We start from the raw sequence: 19,950 nt of genomic DNA, 5'->3' as shown, positions 1-19,950 counted from the left end.
TAGGAGAGAATGAGCACAGAAGTAGAATCACAAGTGAATTTAGTTCCCAGAATGCAAAATACCACCCCAGACCAGGACTAAGCCTGAAGCATCATTTTGCTTTGTTTTGTTTGGGGGACCATACCTAGTGGTGCTCAGAAATTATTCCTGATTTTGTATTCAGGGATTACTCTTTCTGTGCTTGAGGAACAATATAGGGTATTGGGGATCAAGTCTGGGTCCTCCACATGCAAGCCAAGTACCCTACTTGCTCTACTATCTCTCCAACTCCCAAAACATCATTTCTAAGTGTGTGTGGACTCAATTCAGTAATGCAACAGAAAAATCACGAATCTATCAGATTCAAATTTTACAAAAGCAGTTGCTTGACAAATACAAAGAAAATCCTGGCATTAAAGTTGAAAATAGGTTTTATATGTCACCCTAGAAAAATATTGTACAATAAGATAGAAAGATAAGGAGTAACTTTCTGTGCTTTTGATTTTTTTTTTTTTTTTTAGCCATATCCAGGGGTAATCAGTGCTTATTCCTAGCTCTATGTTCAGGGATCAATCCTGGCCAGCTCTAGTCCCAGAAATAATATTTTCATACTCGATCTACAATATTTCCTTTCACTTGAGGAAAGGACACTGGGTATGTGATTCTGAATGAGCAGAGAGTGTGTGTATGTGTGTGTTTGTGTTTTGATTATTTTTCATGCATAAAGTGAGTTATAAACAGTGGTACTAGAAAAAAATGGTACAAGATTCTATTGTTTAAAAAAAAAAAAGAAAAGAAAAGAAAAAGAATGTAGGGCCCGGAGAGATAGCACAGCGGTGTTTGCCTTGCAAGCAGCCGATCCAGGACCAAAGGTGGTTGGTTCGAATCCCGGTGTCCCATATGGTCCCCATGCCTGCCAGGAGCTATTTCTGAGCAAACAGCCAGGAGTGACCACTGAGCACTGCTGGGTGTGGCCCAAAAGCAAACAAAAAAAAAAGTAGATTTGGGCCAGAGGCAGTGTTAAGGCACTTGCCTTGCAAGCAGGTCCCGGGTTTAATCCCAATCACCCCAGATAGTCTTCAAGGCTTCCTTCCAAGAATAATCCCAGAGCACAGAACCAGGAGTAATCTTTGATCACAGCCAGGTGTGGCCCCCTAGACGAAAGTAGGTTTAAATTCTGTATAATCATTTTTATATTCTATAACATAATTCAAGTCCCCTTAGATAAAATTAGATAGATTTTTGTTTATTTTACTTATAAACATATAGAGATTACATGTGAGTTTCATGTTCAGTAACAGATAATATTAGAAATATTGCTTAGTAATCATTTTTGCTTTCCATTTCTCTATCCTCTGGTCAAAAGCTGGTTACATTTCACTGTGAATCACTCCTTCTTTTCAGACATATATAGATACACAACAACAGTTTTATTTTTATTTAGTGTTATTAATCAGAGTTGCTAATGGAAACATGCTAAAATTATTTCTCATGTTTTTCCCGGTTGTTTTAGCAAATGTATGAGAACTCAAGCCTGATTCTGGACAAATGTTCAATTATAGTTAATGAAGCTCACTGACTGACTAAATAGTTAATGACTTGATAGAATCATGTATTTGTTTCTGTATTTTCAACTAAGGTGGTAGCACTGTGGCCATAACTTCTTTTGCACTTGTGTCTTTTAAAATCAGTGTTAAAATAAAATCAAATGGCACAAGAGGTCCATTGCAAACTAATAAAGGTGGGGGAAAGGCATGAGATTTATGTAAAAGAAAATCAGCCATGTGTTGATCCATGTGAACCTGGAAGTGATTTTCTCTACTTTTGTGAGTTTGAACTTTTTCCCTCATAAACTGCAGAAGAAGCTTCTGCAGCAGCAGCCCTGAAATACTGTGTGAAGTTCTTCCCATCCTTTTAATGTCAGAGAAAGGGAACCTCCCCATTCAGTGCTCATGATACTGGTGAACATTTCCAGTGATGCATGTGGTGTTGCCCGGATCTTGCAGCACTGAGGACCTTCAGAGCCACCCAGGCAGTGCTTAGAAGCTCCCATGTCCATACCCAGGATGTTTAGAAGCTGATGTGGTGCTAGGTCATGCCCCTTAACCCCAGTATAGTCTCCCCAGCCCTGGAATCCCTTTAAAAGTGAATTTAGAGAATCTGGGAAACCTCCCTATGCTTTCTTACAGCATCTTGGTTTAGCACCAGAAGCTGAAGCTGATAGGGAAGATTGGTGCATTTGCATTTCTTTGCAGTTATCCAAAGCCGATACTGTAACGTTGCAACACCCACATTCCACTTTCACTGCTGTTACCCATATCCCCCAGAGAGCATGTGTTTCATTTGTGGGCCCTGTCAAAAGAGTAATAAAGTCTGTTTAAAAGATCGTCTTTTGGGTAGGAAGGGAGGTACACTCAGGTCTGACCAGCACCTGGACATGGGGATTATTTCTCTCTCCTAAGACAATCTTGATAAAGACTTACTTACTAAAGGGTTTCTCTTTGACAAATATGTGCCCTGTGGAGGGAGTGTCCTTCATTTGGCAATTTAGAAGAATCTTCTATTGGGGGGAGGTCACGATTTGGGGGCATACCTAATGTTGCTCAGTTGTTTCTACCAGCACAGTGTTCAGGGAATCAAACAATGCTAAGGATAGAACCCATCCTCTTGCATGCAACACATGCACTCTAGCCCTTTAAGCTATCAGGAATTTTATTTTTTAAGAAAATCCTGTAATATCCTCCACTGAGAGGAGCAGTGTTGGAAGATTCTAGAAGAAAATTAGGACCCAGTAAAATAAGATTGAAAACTCAGAAGTTAAGGGAGCTGAAATATGACTCAAGTGGTAGAGTTCATACCTAGCACTCTATGCTCCCCACCATTTGCTACCAGCATCAACCCCACCACCACCACTGGGTGTGGCCCTGGGGGTCCTAAGTACCATGTGTTCGATTCCTATTTAAAAAATTATCAGGGGGCAGCCCTCTAGTACAGAGGTTAGGGCATTTGCCTTGAATGTGGTGGACTAGCATCAATCTCCTGCCTCCTAGGTAATGTTGAGTTTTCCAGGAATGATTCCTAAGCTCAGAGCCAGGAATAACTCCTGAGCACTGCCAGGTATGGCCCCAAAACAAACAAATAAAAAATGTTTTTAACTGAGAGGTTGACTTTTATATGGAGATGTCCCTATAATGACATCTTAAAGAATTCAGTTTTCTTGATATCATACTATTAATGATGATAGGCAGTGGCTGGAAAGACAGGTCCCTGTGGCAAAATTTTAATGGTTTTTCCTGACACTGCTGATTAACTCTTGGGTGGATTAGAAGCTAAAGAAGTTTATGCTAGTGATTCCTAACTTCTAATTCTCCTTCCAAAAGTTGGCTCTGAATTGTGTATTCACAGTTCTTTTTTCTTCCAAGAGGGCATCAGCCTACCTTACCTATCTTTGTATGGAATTGTGAATCTCTAAGAAAAGTACCAGCCAGCACTTGTTTTTTCTCTGCAGAATTTAGGCTGATCCTTAGGGAGAATGGCAGCACAGGATGCTTTCTTTGGGCATCGTTGCCTGAAAGCCCTTCTGTGCACATCAGAGATGGAAATCAGAGCTTCCTGTTATGATCTTTAGGGATACAGGATGAGAAGGATGTAAATACAGTAGCTGTTTTGTGACTATTTATGCCATGCATTTTCTATGTAGCAATGAGCATAGTCACTGTGTCTTGCTGTGGCAAATGGACTTCCCAGTGAGAACAATTCGTGTGCCAGGAATAGAGAGTAGCAAATAGGTCATTTGCTTATACACAGTAAGCCTGGGTTTGATTCCCAGTATCCCATATTGTCCCTTGAGCACTGCCAAGAATAATTCCCGATTGTAAAGCCAGAGTAAGTCCTGAGCAATGCCAGGTGAGGCCAAAACCAACCAACAAATAAGCAAACTAAAACAAAAGAAAACAATTCCTGTGCTTCTTGGGTCTAGTTTCTTTCTATTCTTTAAAAGGTTGTAGCACATATGCTTTCTTATTTGCAAATGTTTTTTTTTTTTATTTTAGGAATTCTTTGATCATGTGAAGAAACTTTGGGATGATGAGGGCGTGAAGGCATGCTTTGAGAGATCAAACGAATACCAGCTGATCGACTGTGCACAATAGTAAGTCCTCCAGGTCTGTCTAGACCTCTTTAAAGACTGGATTGCAACCACAGTTGTGCCAGAAATAAATTGTTTCTCACACAGACATCAGTTTTAAATTGACATGCTTCGTACATGGAGAGTTGGAAATTCAGTATTAATCAGTATTTCAGAGAAGAACCAGAGCAGGCCTATTCTTTTTTTTTTTTTTTCAGTTTTATTTGGGTTTGGTTTTATTTGGTTTTGTTTTATATAGATATATAGATATATAAATATAGATATAGATATATAGATATATATATAAATTCTTCACTGAAGCACTATGATTACAAACATGATTGTAGTTGGGTTTCAGTCATAAACAGAACACCCCCCTTCACCAGTACAACATTCCCACCACCAATACCCCCCTCCCTCCTTCCCATCTCCTGCCTGAATTCGAGACAGGCATTTTACTACAGTTATATATATATATTTTTAAGTTTAGTAAGCTGTGTTTTAAGGATGTGTTTTAAAAATAAATACACTAGTAATGGTATGAAAGTGGCAATTGCCATTGTTTGCATAGGCCCAGCAAAATATGGGGAAACGGGAAAAAAGTCTCAGCCTAATTACAAGGAGTCCTCACCCCTGAAGTTTTCTGGCATTAGACCAACTCTGGGCTCCAGGCATACCAGGCTATCCAACACTGAGTCATTCTCCGTGGTCCCTGTGAAACTTTTTCTCACATTAGCTGTTGCTGGTGCCAGGTTCCTGTAGTTAAAGATTCTGGTTTCTGCGCATTTCCTTCAGTCAGGTTGATGTGGAGCATCCTCTAATTTCACTTCACCATTAGATGAGGAGACATCTGCCCTGAAAGCAGGTTGTTGTTGCTGTTGATAGTCGACTGGGTGTTAAGAGAGCACTCTTTAGAGTAAGTCAATGCCAAAGCAGTGGTAGGGTCTTCCCTGGTAGAGGTTTACTTCCTGGTAATGTTATAGAAAATTGTAGTTGTTTCCATACATGGTATCCATGGTTCAGGGGTGTATAGGCAATGCTCATTCTTCTGAGGCCTGAGCCAAGTTATTATGCCAGTGTTCAGGGTATAAGGCCCAACTGCATTACAAAATTAGTGTTCCCATCTCTATTAGATAAGAACTTGTTTTCATAATGTAATATTTTCCCATTTTAATGTGCCTATGCAAAAGAGGAACAATGCCACAAGGTATTATTGGTACATCTAGGGTCGAGGGAACAAGTCTAACATTCCCTGTAACTTGGTTCTAACATGAATTCTATACAAAGAGACTCTTCTACCAGAATTCCTTATAGAACAGATACCAAAGGGGGGGAAAACATTGGGCAAAATTGTCACTATATAAGAATATATTCAAAAAGAGTTATAGATGTTAAGAGAATACCTCTAAGATATACAAAGGAGATACACATGTCCCTTTTATGTCTTTAGAAATAGTCGGGGGAGAAGGTGTAGAGTCCGGGTGTTGGTCTGTGATTTGGCCACCTAGAGGCTGCAAAGGACTTCCAGCAGTCCCATATCAGGAACTATCTTTGAGTGGAGGCTTCTGAGAAGCTGAGTATGATAGCAAGCACAGGTACAAGTGAAGGAAGATGGAGGACATGAGGCCGCTTGGAGTAGATTTATAGGAACAGAGTATTGATTTTTTTTTTCTCAGGGTGAGATCCTAGTTTTTCACTTGAGGAGCTGGCTGGAAGCTGGCTTGAGTGAGGATAATGATCTGCTTTATAAGGAGCAAAAAACTTGTTGGCTGGAATTCCGGGAGGAAGGAGAGGGAAAACTGTTGGTGGGGAGGCCAAGCCCCATAGATTCCCCTAGGCTTGGCAAAAGAGCCTTTGGTCTGGAGCCGTACTAGTCCCCATGCTGCCAAGGCTTCCGGTCCCAGAGACTGTTGTTTTTTTACTTTCTATAGAGTTAGGGCATTTTCATACCTTATAATCTACTTAGGTATTTGTTATTATATTCAATTTGGGAGAAAGATTATGCAGTCACTCCCCTTTTCCTCACCCTTAGGAACTCTCCATTGCTTGTGATGCATAAACACTGCTAATGGCAAGAACCCTGGGAGTAGAGGGGTACTAGGCATACTCAAACCCCTAATAGGAAGCCACTCCGGTAGGTATAGGTAATACAAGAGTAACCATAGCAGTCTGGCCCCATGGACACTGGGAGTCAGACCTTCTTGTGCTAAAGACTGTGCTATGGAAATTGTATTTTCTCCCAGAAGCAATGAGTGGCCCATAGCTTGATAATTAATGTTACCAGGATGCCTCTGCTGGTTGTGCAGGAGACAGACTCTGGCACACTCTTCAAGTTAGTAAGTATCACAGAAATGAGCAGAGGGAGCCCAGGGGGCAGTATTAGGTATCTAGCTAGGATGACAACAGAATGGGCCATAGTACCATTAATTCAGATAAGGACACAGAAGCGTAGGTTATGGAAGACAGAGGAAAATATCAAGTTTGGATTTGGAGAAGTTTTTTAAGTTTTTAGTTTGGAACATTCAAGGCTATCAAAGTGGAGGTAAGCAGAAGGAGTAGTAGCTTCGAGGTCAGAAGAGGCTGGGGGCTCTGCAAAGACTGGGGGATGCATCACACAAGTGGAAGTGGGAGCTGGGGCAGAAGGGTCTGGACCTGGCAAAGTCTGTGCTTCAGAAATCAGTTTCAGGAGAAGACACCTAAACTCATTTCTGAGATGTGGGTGGAAAGTGGTAGTGTTCCAGAGGAGGGAAACAGGCAGAAGTGGGGATGGTTCTATGTGGGCAAGAGCATGAATGGGGTCACTAAAGTTTATCTTAACCTCCTGATCCTTGCCAATAACTGGCTGAGCACTTCAGACCACAGGAGGTGAGCAGACTAATCCATGGTGTGATGAGCAGAGTGGGACAGAGAAGCCAGCACCAAGATTACCATGGGAAGCACTCATAATTCTCCACTATATGTGGTAAAGAAACTGTTAACTGAGAAAAACAAGTTTATACCAACTATGAATTCTGTTTTGGCCTTTACTTAAAAGTTCTTTCTACCCTGCTAACAGGTTCTTGAAGACTTGTCTTCAAATCACATTCCATTTGATTTGTCTATGCCCTTTTTTGGTGTATTTCCATTTGTAAATACTTGTCTGTTTGTATTTGTAGATACAAATACAAAAAATGAATATTTATAGTTGCCTGTATTTGTAAACACTTGCCTGCTTTCATGTTTCAGAGGCTCATTGGTTTTCATTCCACAACAGGCTCATTGGGTGCAGAAAAGACAGAAAGGGTTAGGTTGGGCTGTGGGAATGAGCAAAGGTTCCAGCAAAGGATTGTGGGAGGGACTCCTTCCAAGAACCTTTATCTTTTCCTCTTACTCTGACTCACTCTTTCTTGAATTTGTCATGTAGCAGTCAATCAAAGGCTACTGCAGGGTCAGGGAGATAGTACAGGGCATGCTCCTGATTCTGATTTGTCCCCTGACACTGCATGGCTCCCCAAGCATTGTGGGAAAAACCCTGGAGGACAGCAGCACCACAGGACCCACAACACACCACACCCTCATGCCCCAGTATTGAACCGCTTGCCTGGTTGGCCAAGAGTCACCAGGAATGACTTGGGCCCCTGGACAATGCATGGAAGGCCCCCAAATTGGGGGTGAAGTGTGAAGAGATATGAGAAAGGGTTCAAATATCACACAGGATTCAAAAATCACTTTCAATCATGTCTGTTAGGCTAACATGTGAATGCAAATGTTTTTGTGTTACCCAGTCAGATGTTAAAGAAGTAAAAGCTCCTCCCAGTGTTTGCCACCATTCCTTCCTAAAAGCAAGGACATTTCAGTGACAAGTCATGGGGAACAGAATCTCTGAAAACAGCCCCAAGGCCATATTATTCCTTTCATCTCATCCTTCTCACTAAATTAATAATTCCTCTGTCAGTGTATCTTATTCTCCCCTCAAGGCCCAGTCCTTGTCTGAGTGTTCTTGCATCCAAACAAACAACAAAAAAAAAAATGCTGCCTGAATTTAGCAAATTGGCAAAACACAAGCTTCATTTCAATCTGGTCCAGATAGGAGATTATAGACTGTTGTCCCTTGAAAAAAAGTATCACCCTCCCCCACAGAATCCCCCTGTAGCTTCCAGTGTTCTGACATCTTTTTTTCTCCTTTCCTTTACTGACTTGCTATGGGAAAAAGATTTTATTTCTATTTGGCTGGGAATCTCTCTGGTGAAGTTACCGTGCTCCATCCACAGCCTTGCTTTTTAAATCTTAGTGCTTACCAGGAAAAGTGGGATTCTCAAGGGCTGGAGAAATAGCATGGAGGTGAAGCATTTGCCTTGCATGCAGAAGGTCAGTGTTTTGAATCCCGACATCCCATATGGTCCCCTGAGCCTGACAGGAGCGATTTCTGAGCATAGAGCCAGGAGTAACCCCTGAGAGCTGCCAGGTGTGTTAAGAGTGGGATTCTCAGCTCTTTTAAAAATCATTCCTTCAGGAGCCAGAATGATAGTACAGCTGATAGGGTACTTGCCATACACTTGGCCAACCCAGGTTCAACCCCCAGCATCCCATATGGTCCCCAACAGGAGTAATTCCTGAGTGCAGAGCCAAGAGTCTGAGCACCACTATCAGGCCTCCCCTCCAAAAAATCATTTTTATGGGAGAAACTATGGGAATTTTTTTGATAAAGAGGTACTTCTTAGTGATGTTGACATTTACCACATTACAGTGATGCTGGCTTCTGGAATCTCAGTTGCTAGTAATGAATCCAGGAAGCACCCCATTGACTAAAAGCTTGATCAGGAATCTCCCAGGAATCCCACAGGAGGTGTGTGTGACGCACAACCCAGGGAACCACAGTTAGCAGTAGCATTATCCACAAACAACACCTGAACTTCAGATACTCCAGATGTCCAAAAAAGTCAATGAATAACAACATTGTGTGTTATATCACACAGTGGATTTAATTTAACAATTAAAAAGGTATAAAGTCCTGGGCCCAGAGAGATAGTGCAGGGCTTAAGGCACATGCCTTGCATATGGCTGGCCCTGGTTCAATGCTCCTAAGCATCACAGGGTTTCAACACATACTTAGGTTCACCAAGAATCACCAAAAGGGACCCCTGAATAGTGCTTGGGGTCCCCTGCCCCCCAAAAAGAGGTCTAAAGTTCTAGTACATCCTACTACCTTAAGGAAATCTTGGAAATACCTAGCAAGAAGAAACCTAATACAAAATGCCATCTATATTGATTTATGAATTTTATTGATACACCACAATTTAAAAAGTTATTCATAATAGAGTTGATTCAGGCATACAATGTTCCATCACCGATCCCACCACCAGTGTCCCCAGGTTCCCTCCAAACCACTAGCCTACCCCATTGGCAGACACAGAATAAATGTATTTCATATCACTTGCTCCAACAAAACTTAAAGCAATGAAAGTGTCATATATTCATACATTATGAGAAGTCAGCTATATAAAATTCCAAAGAGAAAAATTATTGTAGACAAAAAGTTAATTAGACATTATCAGGGCCTTAGGAAAGAAGGAATAACAGTGCTTATGAGCACGGGAGGCATAATGGGAATATTTTGGAATTGTGTAGTAATGATAGTTACACCTCTTTATGGATATGTTTAGAATTGTAGGACAGAGGAAAAGGAAAGGGGTAAGGTACTTGCCTTGCACATAGCAGACCCTGGTTTGATCCTGAGAACCATCAGGAGTGACCCAAAAACTAAGAAATAAAAGTATTGCATTGTTTATTTTATAGCAGTGAATATTATGCGGAATGAGATATCCTATAAATTAGGTCTCAGTTTTAAGAGGAACAGCAGGAGGGCAGGAATAGCAGTGGAAAGGGTGTGGAGGCTGGCAGGGTTGGGGGTGTTTCATGAAGCAGGTGTCCTTATCAAACAGATTTGTGTCTAAAGCGCCTTCTTTATTCTCAGCCACACAAACACCTGCCCCATACCCCACTCTCTAAGCATGGAAACACATTGCAGGGAACTCCAAAGCAAAGCTCTTCTGGATCTGTGGCATGTTCTGTACAGGAGAGACTTGACTTTTTTGCATATCTCTGGAAGCCACATTGAGTTGATGGCAGCCAAGGAACCACCCTCACCCCTTTTGTGATCAGTTCCGATCATGTTCCCTGTTGGTTCCTCTGTCTCTTGTTCTTAACTGGCAGGCCCACTTGGCAATCTGCAGGATAGATGCTGCAGAAAACAGGGTATAGATGAGGCCCACCACCAAGCAGCCCGCTCCCTGTCTCCCTAGCCTCAGCCCTATCTACTCCAGGCCTTGAGTAGAGTTTATGGTGAGGGGAGAGGTCAAGGCAGCCAGGCTGCTGGGTGCCAGAGGGAAGAGTGCTAGAGGAGTCTGCCAATGCCAACTTTGTACTATGCTTGATTCATTGGTAAAAACCCGTGTCTTTGAAGACTCAAGCAAGCTGTGCAAATGACCAGAAATTATACTTTGCAGAGCAGTCCACAGTTCCCACTGTGAAAATTAAGAAAACAAGCAACCACATTATACCCTCAAATGCGTTTCCTGTAAGTCCTAATAAGAAGTGATTATGTAGCCATGGAAACTGCTATTTTGGGAGAAAGAAAAGAGGAGAAAAATGGATCTTGGGCTCAGGTTTACAACATATTTTACTTCATGTAACTGGAAACTCGACAGCTCTAGCTCAGGTTTTTCTCTTTTGTGCTGGTGTGTTTGTGTGATCACTACTCTTAGGGGTGTGTCCCCTGGTTATTTTAGAGTACTCTCAGAGGGGAATATGGTAGAAATAAGAAAAGGGCAGTGAGAAAGGTACACATGACTTTTCACTGGGCCCTGATCTGTTTTTGCTACTGTCATTAAGCTTGATGACCACGTACACCTCCACAAGCTGTGATTTGGAGCCCATGGTTCCCTGGTCATTGGTATCTGAGCTGCCAAGAATATCTGGAAATGATCAGCGAAAATGAAGTTACTTTCTCAAAACTAGGTTTTTGCAGATTATTTAAAAATAAATGAGGACCGGGGCCAGAGCAGTGGTGCAAGGGGTAAGGTGTCTGCCTTGCTTGCGCTAGCCTAGAACGAATCTCCTGGCATCTCATATGATCCCCCAAGCCAGGAACGATTTCTGAGTACATATCCAGGAGTAACCCCTGAGTGTCACCAGGTGTGGCCCAAAAACCAAAATAAATAAATAAATAAATAAATAAATAAATAAATAAATAAATAAATAAATAAATAAGTAAATAAGGACTAGAGAGGCAGTACAGGAAGTAGAGGGATTGCCATGCATGTGGCCAATCTAGGCTTGATCCCAGGCACCATATATGGTCTCTTGATCACTACTAGACATGATCTCTGAATGCAGAGAGAGTAGTAAGCCCTGAATACTACCAGGTCTGAGATCAAAACCAAAAAATATAAAAGTAAACAAAAATTTAATTTAAAGTGTATATAGGGTGAAGATATATAGCTGTGGCTCATGTGTGAGGCTCTGGCTTCAGCTCCTGAATGAATGAGGAAAGAGAGAATAAAGAGGGAGGAAGAGAGATAAAAGCATAGACTGAAGCACATGCTTTGTATGTACATACTCCCGCTTTGATTCTTGGTATCATGTGGTTCCCCAAACACCACCAGGCATGACCCAAAATAAATAATTAAATATGTATGCTACTATATATGATTGAGCTCTTCATAGATATGCATGTTCTTAATTCTCATTTAGCCTTTATTACTAGCCAAGACTATTTTCAGGTTTATTTTCCAGTACTGGCTTAAATAAAGATATTATTTTAAAAAAGGGGGGAAGATGGAAAAAAATCTCAAATGAATGTATTTTTAAAACATTTTCCTTTCTTCCTTTTCTTTATTTTTTCAGTACTGGTTAATTTGAAATATTGCTGGTTTTCATCAATAGAGTTATGAAAAGTAAATTTAGTGGTACGGAAGGTAAATCAATTATCAGTAAAGTCAGTTAGCACCTGGTTATCCTTTATTAATGTTTTATTCATCTTTTATTCATCATGCTTTATTTACCCTTTATTTGTGCTACTTTGGAAACCCAGGCCAGAGAAGTAATGTTTGCTTGTTTGATTTTTGATGGGGGACCTCCCAGGTGATGCTTCAAGGGCTCATGTGGTACTAGGGATTGAAATAGGGTTGGAAGCATGCAAGATGAGTGCTTCTACCCCTCTGCTGTCTGTCCAACCAAGGAGAAACTTTTTAAAGAGTTTTTGAGCATATTTGAATAGAAAAACTCTCTTTCTCCTAAGTGAACCCCCTTTAGTCTCACTCATGGCCCTACCCTACAGAATTCAGGTGGGGTTTTCCACTCTAACTCAGAATGGCAGTCTACCTGCACCAGAGTCAGGGCCCCAGTTTAAGGGGTTCAGTCTCACAGGACTGCCGCCCACTTCAGAGACCAGGCCAAAGTAGGGAAGCTCCAGTTGGCCCACCATTTCTGCTGTATGTGGCCACAAATCAGAGGTGGTCAAGACCATTTTCCCCTTCAATCAGTTATTGGTGAAACCACTCAGAAGACTTAGGGAAATGGTTTAACTTCTCACTTTATTGTATGATGAAGACAAAGAGCCCCATGAAAAGATATAAAAAGAAAGATCCTGAAGGGCATGGGCATAAAAACACCTCTGATCCCAAGGAGAAGGTGTCACTCACTTGCCAACCATTTAACAGACTAAAGGCTCTTCAAACCCTGGACCTTGGGGTTTAGGGAGAAAGGAGATCCCAAGCATTGTTCAGGAGTTTTAGGGTCCCTGTGATACTCACCCAACCAGGCCAGGCCCCAAGTGACAAACTAGCAATTCTAGGAACCATCATGGCCACACCAGGTGGTGCTCAAAAACCTCCAGGCCATGCCTGAAAGTACTGGAACCTTCAAGGCCAAACCCAGTGGTGCTTCGGAACATACCAGGGAACCAATCCAAGTGTTTGCGCATGTGAGACATGTGTGCTTGGGCCTGAGCTCTTCCACCAGGTCCTACTTGGGGGAATTTTATGAGTGATGATAATTTAGTCTGTAGCCCCCTGCCCGCTCTAAAGAATTAAGGTTGGCACCAGATCTCAAACTTCTGATTTTGATTTGATCTTTTTGATGGCTGGTGCTAACCCAGGAAGTCACCCAGGAGCCTCCAGATAACCCACATTAGAACATAAGGTTTCTCCTGTGACCCAAGACATCATAAGTTTGCACTATATAAAGCAAAAAATTTTTTTTGTTTTTCTTGTTTTGTGTTTTTGGGGGTCATACCTGGCAGCACTCAGGGGTTACTCCTGGCTCTTCACTCAGAAATCATCCCTGGCAGGCTCAGGGGACCATATGGGATGCCGGGATTCAAACAACCCATCCTTCTGCATGCAAGGCAAACGCCCACCTCCATGCTATCTCTCAGGTTCAAAAGCAAAAAAATTTTAAATCTCTCTGAAAAACTGCTTCTTTGGGGAATCTTAATAGATTCCCACTTGTTATTCATGGAGTCTGAAGACTTTTCACAGAAAGGATTCAAGGCGAAAAGTGGCTTCAGTCCTTGCCCTTCCTTGCAGCATTGTAGTATCCAATCAAGTGCCTGACACCTTGTCTGATTCCCTCTCTTAGTTTTTGTGCAAAATGAATAGTGGTGGTGCAGTGAATGTGACCATAGCTCTTAATTTTAGTTTTAAAAAGTTTAAATTTGCAACTCCTATGCAGTAATGGAGTTTAACATCCATCTTCATCTACAAGAAGGTAGATGGAACTATAGCTTAGCTTTGAACAACACAGGAGTCCAGGGACTCCATCTCTCCCACAACCCACACATATGATCCAAAACCAGAGTCTAGCTTTTAGCTCTCCTCTCCCAAAATGTAACCTCTAATAACATGCGATGATAACATGAGCAGTCTTAATTAATAGTAGTTAATTTCTCCTATTAACATCTTGTAGTATATATGATGTCTTCCAATAGTATGCTAGAGGAAAGAAAATATTAAGAAAATCATAAGGGGAGCAGAAAAATAGTACAGAAGATAAGGCTTTTGCCCTTGATCACAACTCTACATATGGAATCCAAGCTCTGTCAGGACTGATCACTGAGCAGAGAGATAGAAGTAAACCCTAAGCATTGCCTAATATGTGTCAGAAACAAAAATACTTGGTCAAATAGTCAGAGAGATAGCATGAAGGTAGGGCATTTGCCTTGCATGCAGAAGGATGGGTTGTTTGAATCCCGGCATCCCATATGGTCCCCGGGTCTGCCAGAAGTGATTTCTGAGCATAGAGCCAGGAGTAACCCATAAATGCTGCCGAGTGTAACCCCCCCAAAAAATAGTCAAATAAATGGCATCTATTAGATTTATTCTTTTTTTTGGCTTGCTCTTCCATTTATTCCACCAGTCTCACATATGCAAGATTAATTTTTTTAAAACAGGCATAATAGCAGTAGTATTCTACCAATTCTTACCAGTAGTACTTAAAGTAATCATAGACACAATGCAGATGATGAGTAGAGAAGCAAACTGAGGTCTGCCCACACTAGAGAGTATTATTATTCAGCCCTTAAATAAAAAGAAAAAAATTTCATACAGCTGAGTTCCATGTTTCAGAGAAATAGAATGTATTAACACATTATGGAAGAACTGCTATCCTTCTTGGAAATGAGAATGTATTAATAATGTCAAGAAATGGGGCCAGGGAGATAGCATAGAGGTAAGGCATTTGCCTTTCATGCAGAAGGTCGGTGGTTTGAATCCCAGCATCCCATATGGTCCCCTGAGCCTGCCAGGAGTGATTTCTGAGCACAGAGCCAGGAGTAACCCTGAGTGCTGCTGGGTGTGACCTGAATAATAATAATAATAATAATAATAATAATAATAATAATGTCAAGAAATGTTTGGATGTTTTATATATATGCATATATGTATATAATTATAAAACTAACATGCCCATTATACCAATTTTAATTGTTTTCATTAAAGATTTAAAAAAAATAATTAGGAAGTACAGAATCTGACCTTTAATAATTTTATCAGGGTTCAGAGCAATAGTATAGCTGGTAGAGTGCTTGATTTGCAGTCAACCCAGGTTTAATCCCAGAACCCCCAATGGTTCCACAAGCCCACTAGGTGTAATCCTTGAGAGCAGAGCCAGGAGTAAATTCAGAGTACCTCTGGGTGTGACACCAAAAGAAATAATTTCATGTCATAGAAAGCATTCAAAGTGGGAGGTTTTTTTTAGGATAATTCATCCCTTGGTGGTTAGAATTCAGTATCCTGTAGACACTGAGCTTTCTATTAATCACATAAGGACTAAGATTCATGCTTTCAATACCAAGCCACCTTTGAAATACAAGCTTTAATCTATTATCACATTTATTTAAGGAAAGTTTATTAGAAGTCAAATTTTCATTTGATTGCTAATGATTTTACTCTAGTAGCAACAACTAAATGTGTCGATGTTTCTTATTCTGTTGCTGTTAATCTCGAATGGTGGGCTCTATTTCTGTGAAGGAAGAATGAAAGATTCTTCATGCCAGCCACCTAAGCGCGGCAAGCAGTACTTGCTAACAAAAGAAAAAAGACCTCGAATTGTTCTGACTCTTGGCTGAGATGCACGTAGTAACTAAATATATCTTTTAAAATCGACAAGACTTAATAGATCGTTTTCCCAAAAAAGGAAATTTTTGATTATCCTCAATTGAACATGTTTAATGACATCTTAGATTGCTTTTAAAATAGGAAACGCAGTATGAGATGATCGGAGCCAGGAAGGTCCTATTTCTTATTCCAGTTCTTTCTCTGACATGTGTGTGATCCCAACAAGGAGTTGATTTGTTCTCTGAGAAGTGTCTCTCAGGCTCTCTCTGCCCTACGCCCACATACACCTTTCTCAAAGCTTTCTCAAAGTCCTTTAAGGGCCTGGGGTAGATGAGCTGAGGTGGATTGCAGTGGGGTGGGACGAGAGGCACGTTCTGGCAGTACCTGCTTGTGAGTAGCACTGAGACACACAATTATGATTCAACAGAGAGAAAGGAGATACTTCAAATGTGGTAGACCAGGCAGAATGCAATGCTATGCTTGTTTCCTCGTTTTATTTTATTTCATGTAAAAGACAGCAGAGAACTTAAAAGTTGAAATTCACAGAGCGTTGAATCCTTTCTTAATCCCCAAACACTCTAAAAATAATTTTATTTCAACAGCAATATGTTGAGATACATAATCCTGGCTAGGATTTGTATTGTATTTAAGCTGTGGTTAATTATGACCCAAGAAAGCCTGCTGGAAAAGAAATTCCTGCTAGAATAGCTCACCTATCAAACAGACCAGGAGAATTCAGCCAGCATTTCTGTGCCTTAATGTGAAAAACTGACCATAAGAAGAAATCCAGGGGGATACAAATACTTCAGCTTTGTGAAACATTGTGAAGCCATCATCTTTATCAGTTACTTGCTATTATTCTCTTCAAAATTCATCCCCAAACACTGAACGTGGTAAATATTTGTAGAATGCAGACAAAGTGGAAGAGACACTTAGACAGACTTCATCAAATAATAGGTCAAGAATGCATATCTGGGATTAGGATTGTAACTCAGGGTAGCTTTGCATGTGTGAGGCCTTGGATTCGATCCTCAACACAGCAAACAAAATAACAAAATAAAAACAACATCCTAGTTGTGATACCTTGGCTATCATTACTTAGTCACAAGTAAACTTATACTTAATTCTAGAGAATTAATACAAATTAATTATAAAGATAATTCTCTAGTAAAGATGACCTTCTTTAAGGCATCAATGTGGTGTGTCTCAGATAAAAACTGAATGTTACATCAAAAAATCAAAGTATCAATCAAATTACAAAAATATAAATTACGTCTAGGACTCGTTGAGTTAAGTTATATTTAATTTCTCCTGCCATTTTCCTTCTTAACTAAAGCTACAGCTTAAACTAACAAGATCTTTTTTGGCACTTAAGTTGAACTGCAGTTTTCATGGCCAAAAGAAATTGCAATTTGCCTAGTTTCTGCACCTATAGTTGTGGCCAAAGACAGACCAGAGAAATATTTCAGGGTTTAAAGCAGTTTGCCTTGCACAGGGCAATCCCAGTTTGATCCTTGGTAGCAGCACATGGTCCCTAAGCATTGCCAGGAATGATCTATGAGCAGAGCCCTTAGCACTACAGGGTGTGGCCCAAAACTAAAATAAAGCCAATTAACATTTTTCTTGTTACTCCTTTCCAGTAACTCCTTTCTTCACATAAAGTGGGCTGCATGTAGAACCGAAAGGAGTTTCAAAGGTTTTCAGAATATCAGATTGTTAGAATTAGTGTGATCCATTGTGTGGCCACAGGCAATTCAAATGACTTGACCTCCATAAATCTACTGCAACATTATGCTAGAGAAAACTGTGCCTCTGGCAGCTCAAATACAGTGTTGATTAAGGTTGTGATTATAACCACACACCCTTGTTCCCAAGAGAACCAATAAAGAACGCAAAGGCTTGTTTCCCTCCCCTTTCATCTCCCTGGACCCCACTCAAAATAACCCTGGGGAAGCTCCTAGCTCCTAATGATGTGTTTGCATTATACACAAAAGTGTGCCAAGAGGTTTGATATTCAACAAAATTAACTTGCTGGTGTGCACCTTAACTATTTTAACTTATGATAGGCATAATTCTACTTTATTTAAAGTTCTATGGAAGCAGTTATCTTCCAGATCTCTGCAGAGTGGTCCTGTGTGATGCCTGGCAAGGCCAGTGTATATTCTTATCCACCAGGATTTATAGTTGTAATATCATTTTTCATTCAGAACCATGTTGCATGATGACCTTCTGATCTCCCTCTAGCCAGATGGCTTTTAAACTCTGCAACACTTTTCTCTGCAAGGGAAATAAAGTTTTTCTTAAAAGAAAAATTTAGCATAGTATAGATGAATAATGTGTAGTACAATGAATAATGTAATTTAGAAAGAGAAGTATCTAGGGCCGGAGAAATAACATGGAGGTAAGGCATTTGCCTTGCATGCAGAAGGTCAGTGGTTCGAATCCTGGCATCCCATATGGTCCCCCCGAGACTGCCAGGAGGATTTCTAAGCATAGAGCCAGGAGTAACTCCTGAGTGCTGCTGGGTGTGACTCCCCCTCAAAAAAGAAAGAGAAGTATCTGACATTTTTCATAGACCATAAAATATATCAAAGTTCTTTATGCTTCTATTTTTCTTTCCCTAAATCAGGTATCTTATATAGATTTTATTAATTAGGACTGAAGAGATAGTACAATGAGTAAGGCGCTTGTGTTTCACTTGGCTGACCCTGTTTCCATCCCTGTCACCTCATATTGTTTGCTGAGATTCAAAGCACAGAGCCAGGAGTAATAATTGAGAATCACCAAGTATGCCCAAACTCAGTCCCCAAAAATATTATTTCATAATGGTAGACATGTTACTAAACTTATAATAAAAAATGTTTGTGGTTTTGTATGGGGGACACACCCAGCAGTACTCAAAGGAAATAATAATTTCCAGAAACAGAGAAAAATTCAGGTAATACTTTATTTTTCCTGTTTTGTTCCTGGACAGTTGGTTTGTTGTCCTATTTTGATTATGGCAAGTAATAGTGCTCTAAATATTTTGTTTTTATTGTTTGTTTTGTTTTGGAGCTACACCCAGAGATACTTAGGGCTTATTCCTAACTGGACGCTCAGGGTTCCCTTCTGGTAGAACTTCAGGGACCATATATGATGCTGGGGATCAGCCATGTACAAGGCAAGTGCCCTATCACTGCAATATCACTGCGGCCCTGAATATTTTGTTTTATATCCCAAGCTATATGTGAGCTTCTCTCGTGTGTATAGCAAGAGGTAATATTAATGCTTAAGGGGATGCGTGTTCTAATAGACTATGATCATTTTTCTATGGAAAGTATCCTTGTTGTCACAGCTACACAGTGAAAGTCTTTGCTAAAAAGATGTCATTTTGAAATGCTGCCTGTATCACTTTAAGTCAGTTGCTTCTTTTAATTTAATCATTTAAAGCAGTCTCCCCTGGCTGCTGCTATAGAGCCTGATAAAGACATTTCACCAACCGTTGGGCCTTAGATCCTCCCTTTTCAGTTTTAGAAATGCAGACAAAGGTCTGCATTCAATCCCTAGTATTGCTTGGTCTCCTGAACACAACGGGGACTGACCTCCTCCCTCCCCAATCCCAACAATTTGCTGTTAGCCCTGAGTATGGCCAAGTTTGACTCAAAACCAAACAGGCTGGAAATGAGGAAACATAACAAGGACAAGCTGGCCCAACGTGAATCATACAAAAGATCAATCACACATATACAGCTCTGCCTAGAGGAAACCCGGTTAGTTACCTCATTCCAGTCAAAGGAATCCATCCATTTTCACATCACTTCCTGCATTGGGAAAATCCAATATCATCATCAAACCAGACTGGACTAAAAGAAATGTGTTGGAGCAAGAGAGATAGTACTATGGGTAGGGCATTTCCCTTGCATGTGGCCAATCCAGGTTCATTCTTAAGCATCCCACATGGCCTCATGATCACTGCCAGGAATAATTCCTAAGTGTAGAGCCAGTAGAGAACCCTGAACACCATTGAGTATGGCCCAAAAATCAAAAAGAAATAAACTGATGATGTTTTTCATAAACAAAAATTTTAAGGACAATCAATATAAATAGGACAATCTCCCCCCCCAAAAAAAAAACTTGCCATTTATTCTAAATATAGATTTTTTTTTTGGTACCACAATGAGAGATAAATGTGGATTTCCTTCTGTGGCAGCCTAGGAAATGGTTTCCGCCAAGCTAAAAGCAAGTCTCTACTGACTTTAGTACTTAGCATTA

The 19,950-nt window shown here is 40.6% G+C and overlaps 2 protein-coding genes across 2 annotated transcripts in view; both read left to right on the top strand.

Annotated features, from left to right (window-relative positions):
- Nucleotides 1-19,950, top strand: part of CIDEA (cell death inducing DFFA like effector a) — a 449,150-nt gene that overhangs the window by 238,767 nt on the left and 190,433 nt on the right. The window lies entirely within an intron of this gene.
- Nucleotides 1-19,950, top strand: part of GNAL (G protein subunit alpha L) — a 169,514-nt gene that overhangs the window by 115,492 nt on the left and 34,072 nt on the right. The window contains exon 5 of the mRNA XM_049770091.1: nt 4,032-4,129. Coding sequence (XP_049626048.1) covers nt 4,032-4,129 — 98 coding nt within the window. The remainder of the gene's footprint in view (nt 1-4,031; nt 4,130-19,950) is intronic.

This window comes from Suncus etruscus, chromosome 3 (genome assembly GCF_024139225.1).
Source record: "Suncus etruscus isolate mSunEtr1 chromosome 3, mSunEtr1.pri.cur, whole genome shotgun sequence".
Lineage (NCBI taxonomy): Eukaryota > Metazoa > Chordata > Mammalia > Eulipotyphla > Soricidae > Suncus > Suncus etruscus.
Note: the sequence above shows the minus strand (reverse complement) of the source record. Positions and strands in the feature narration are given on the sequence as shown.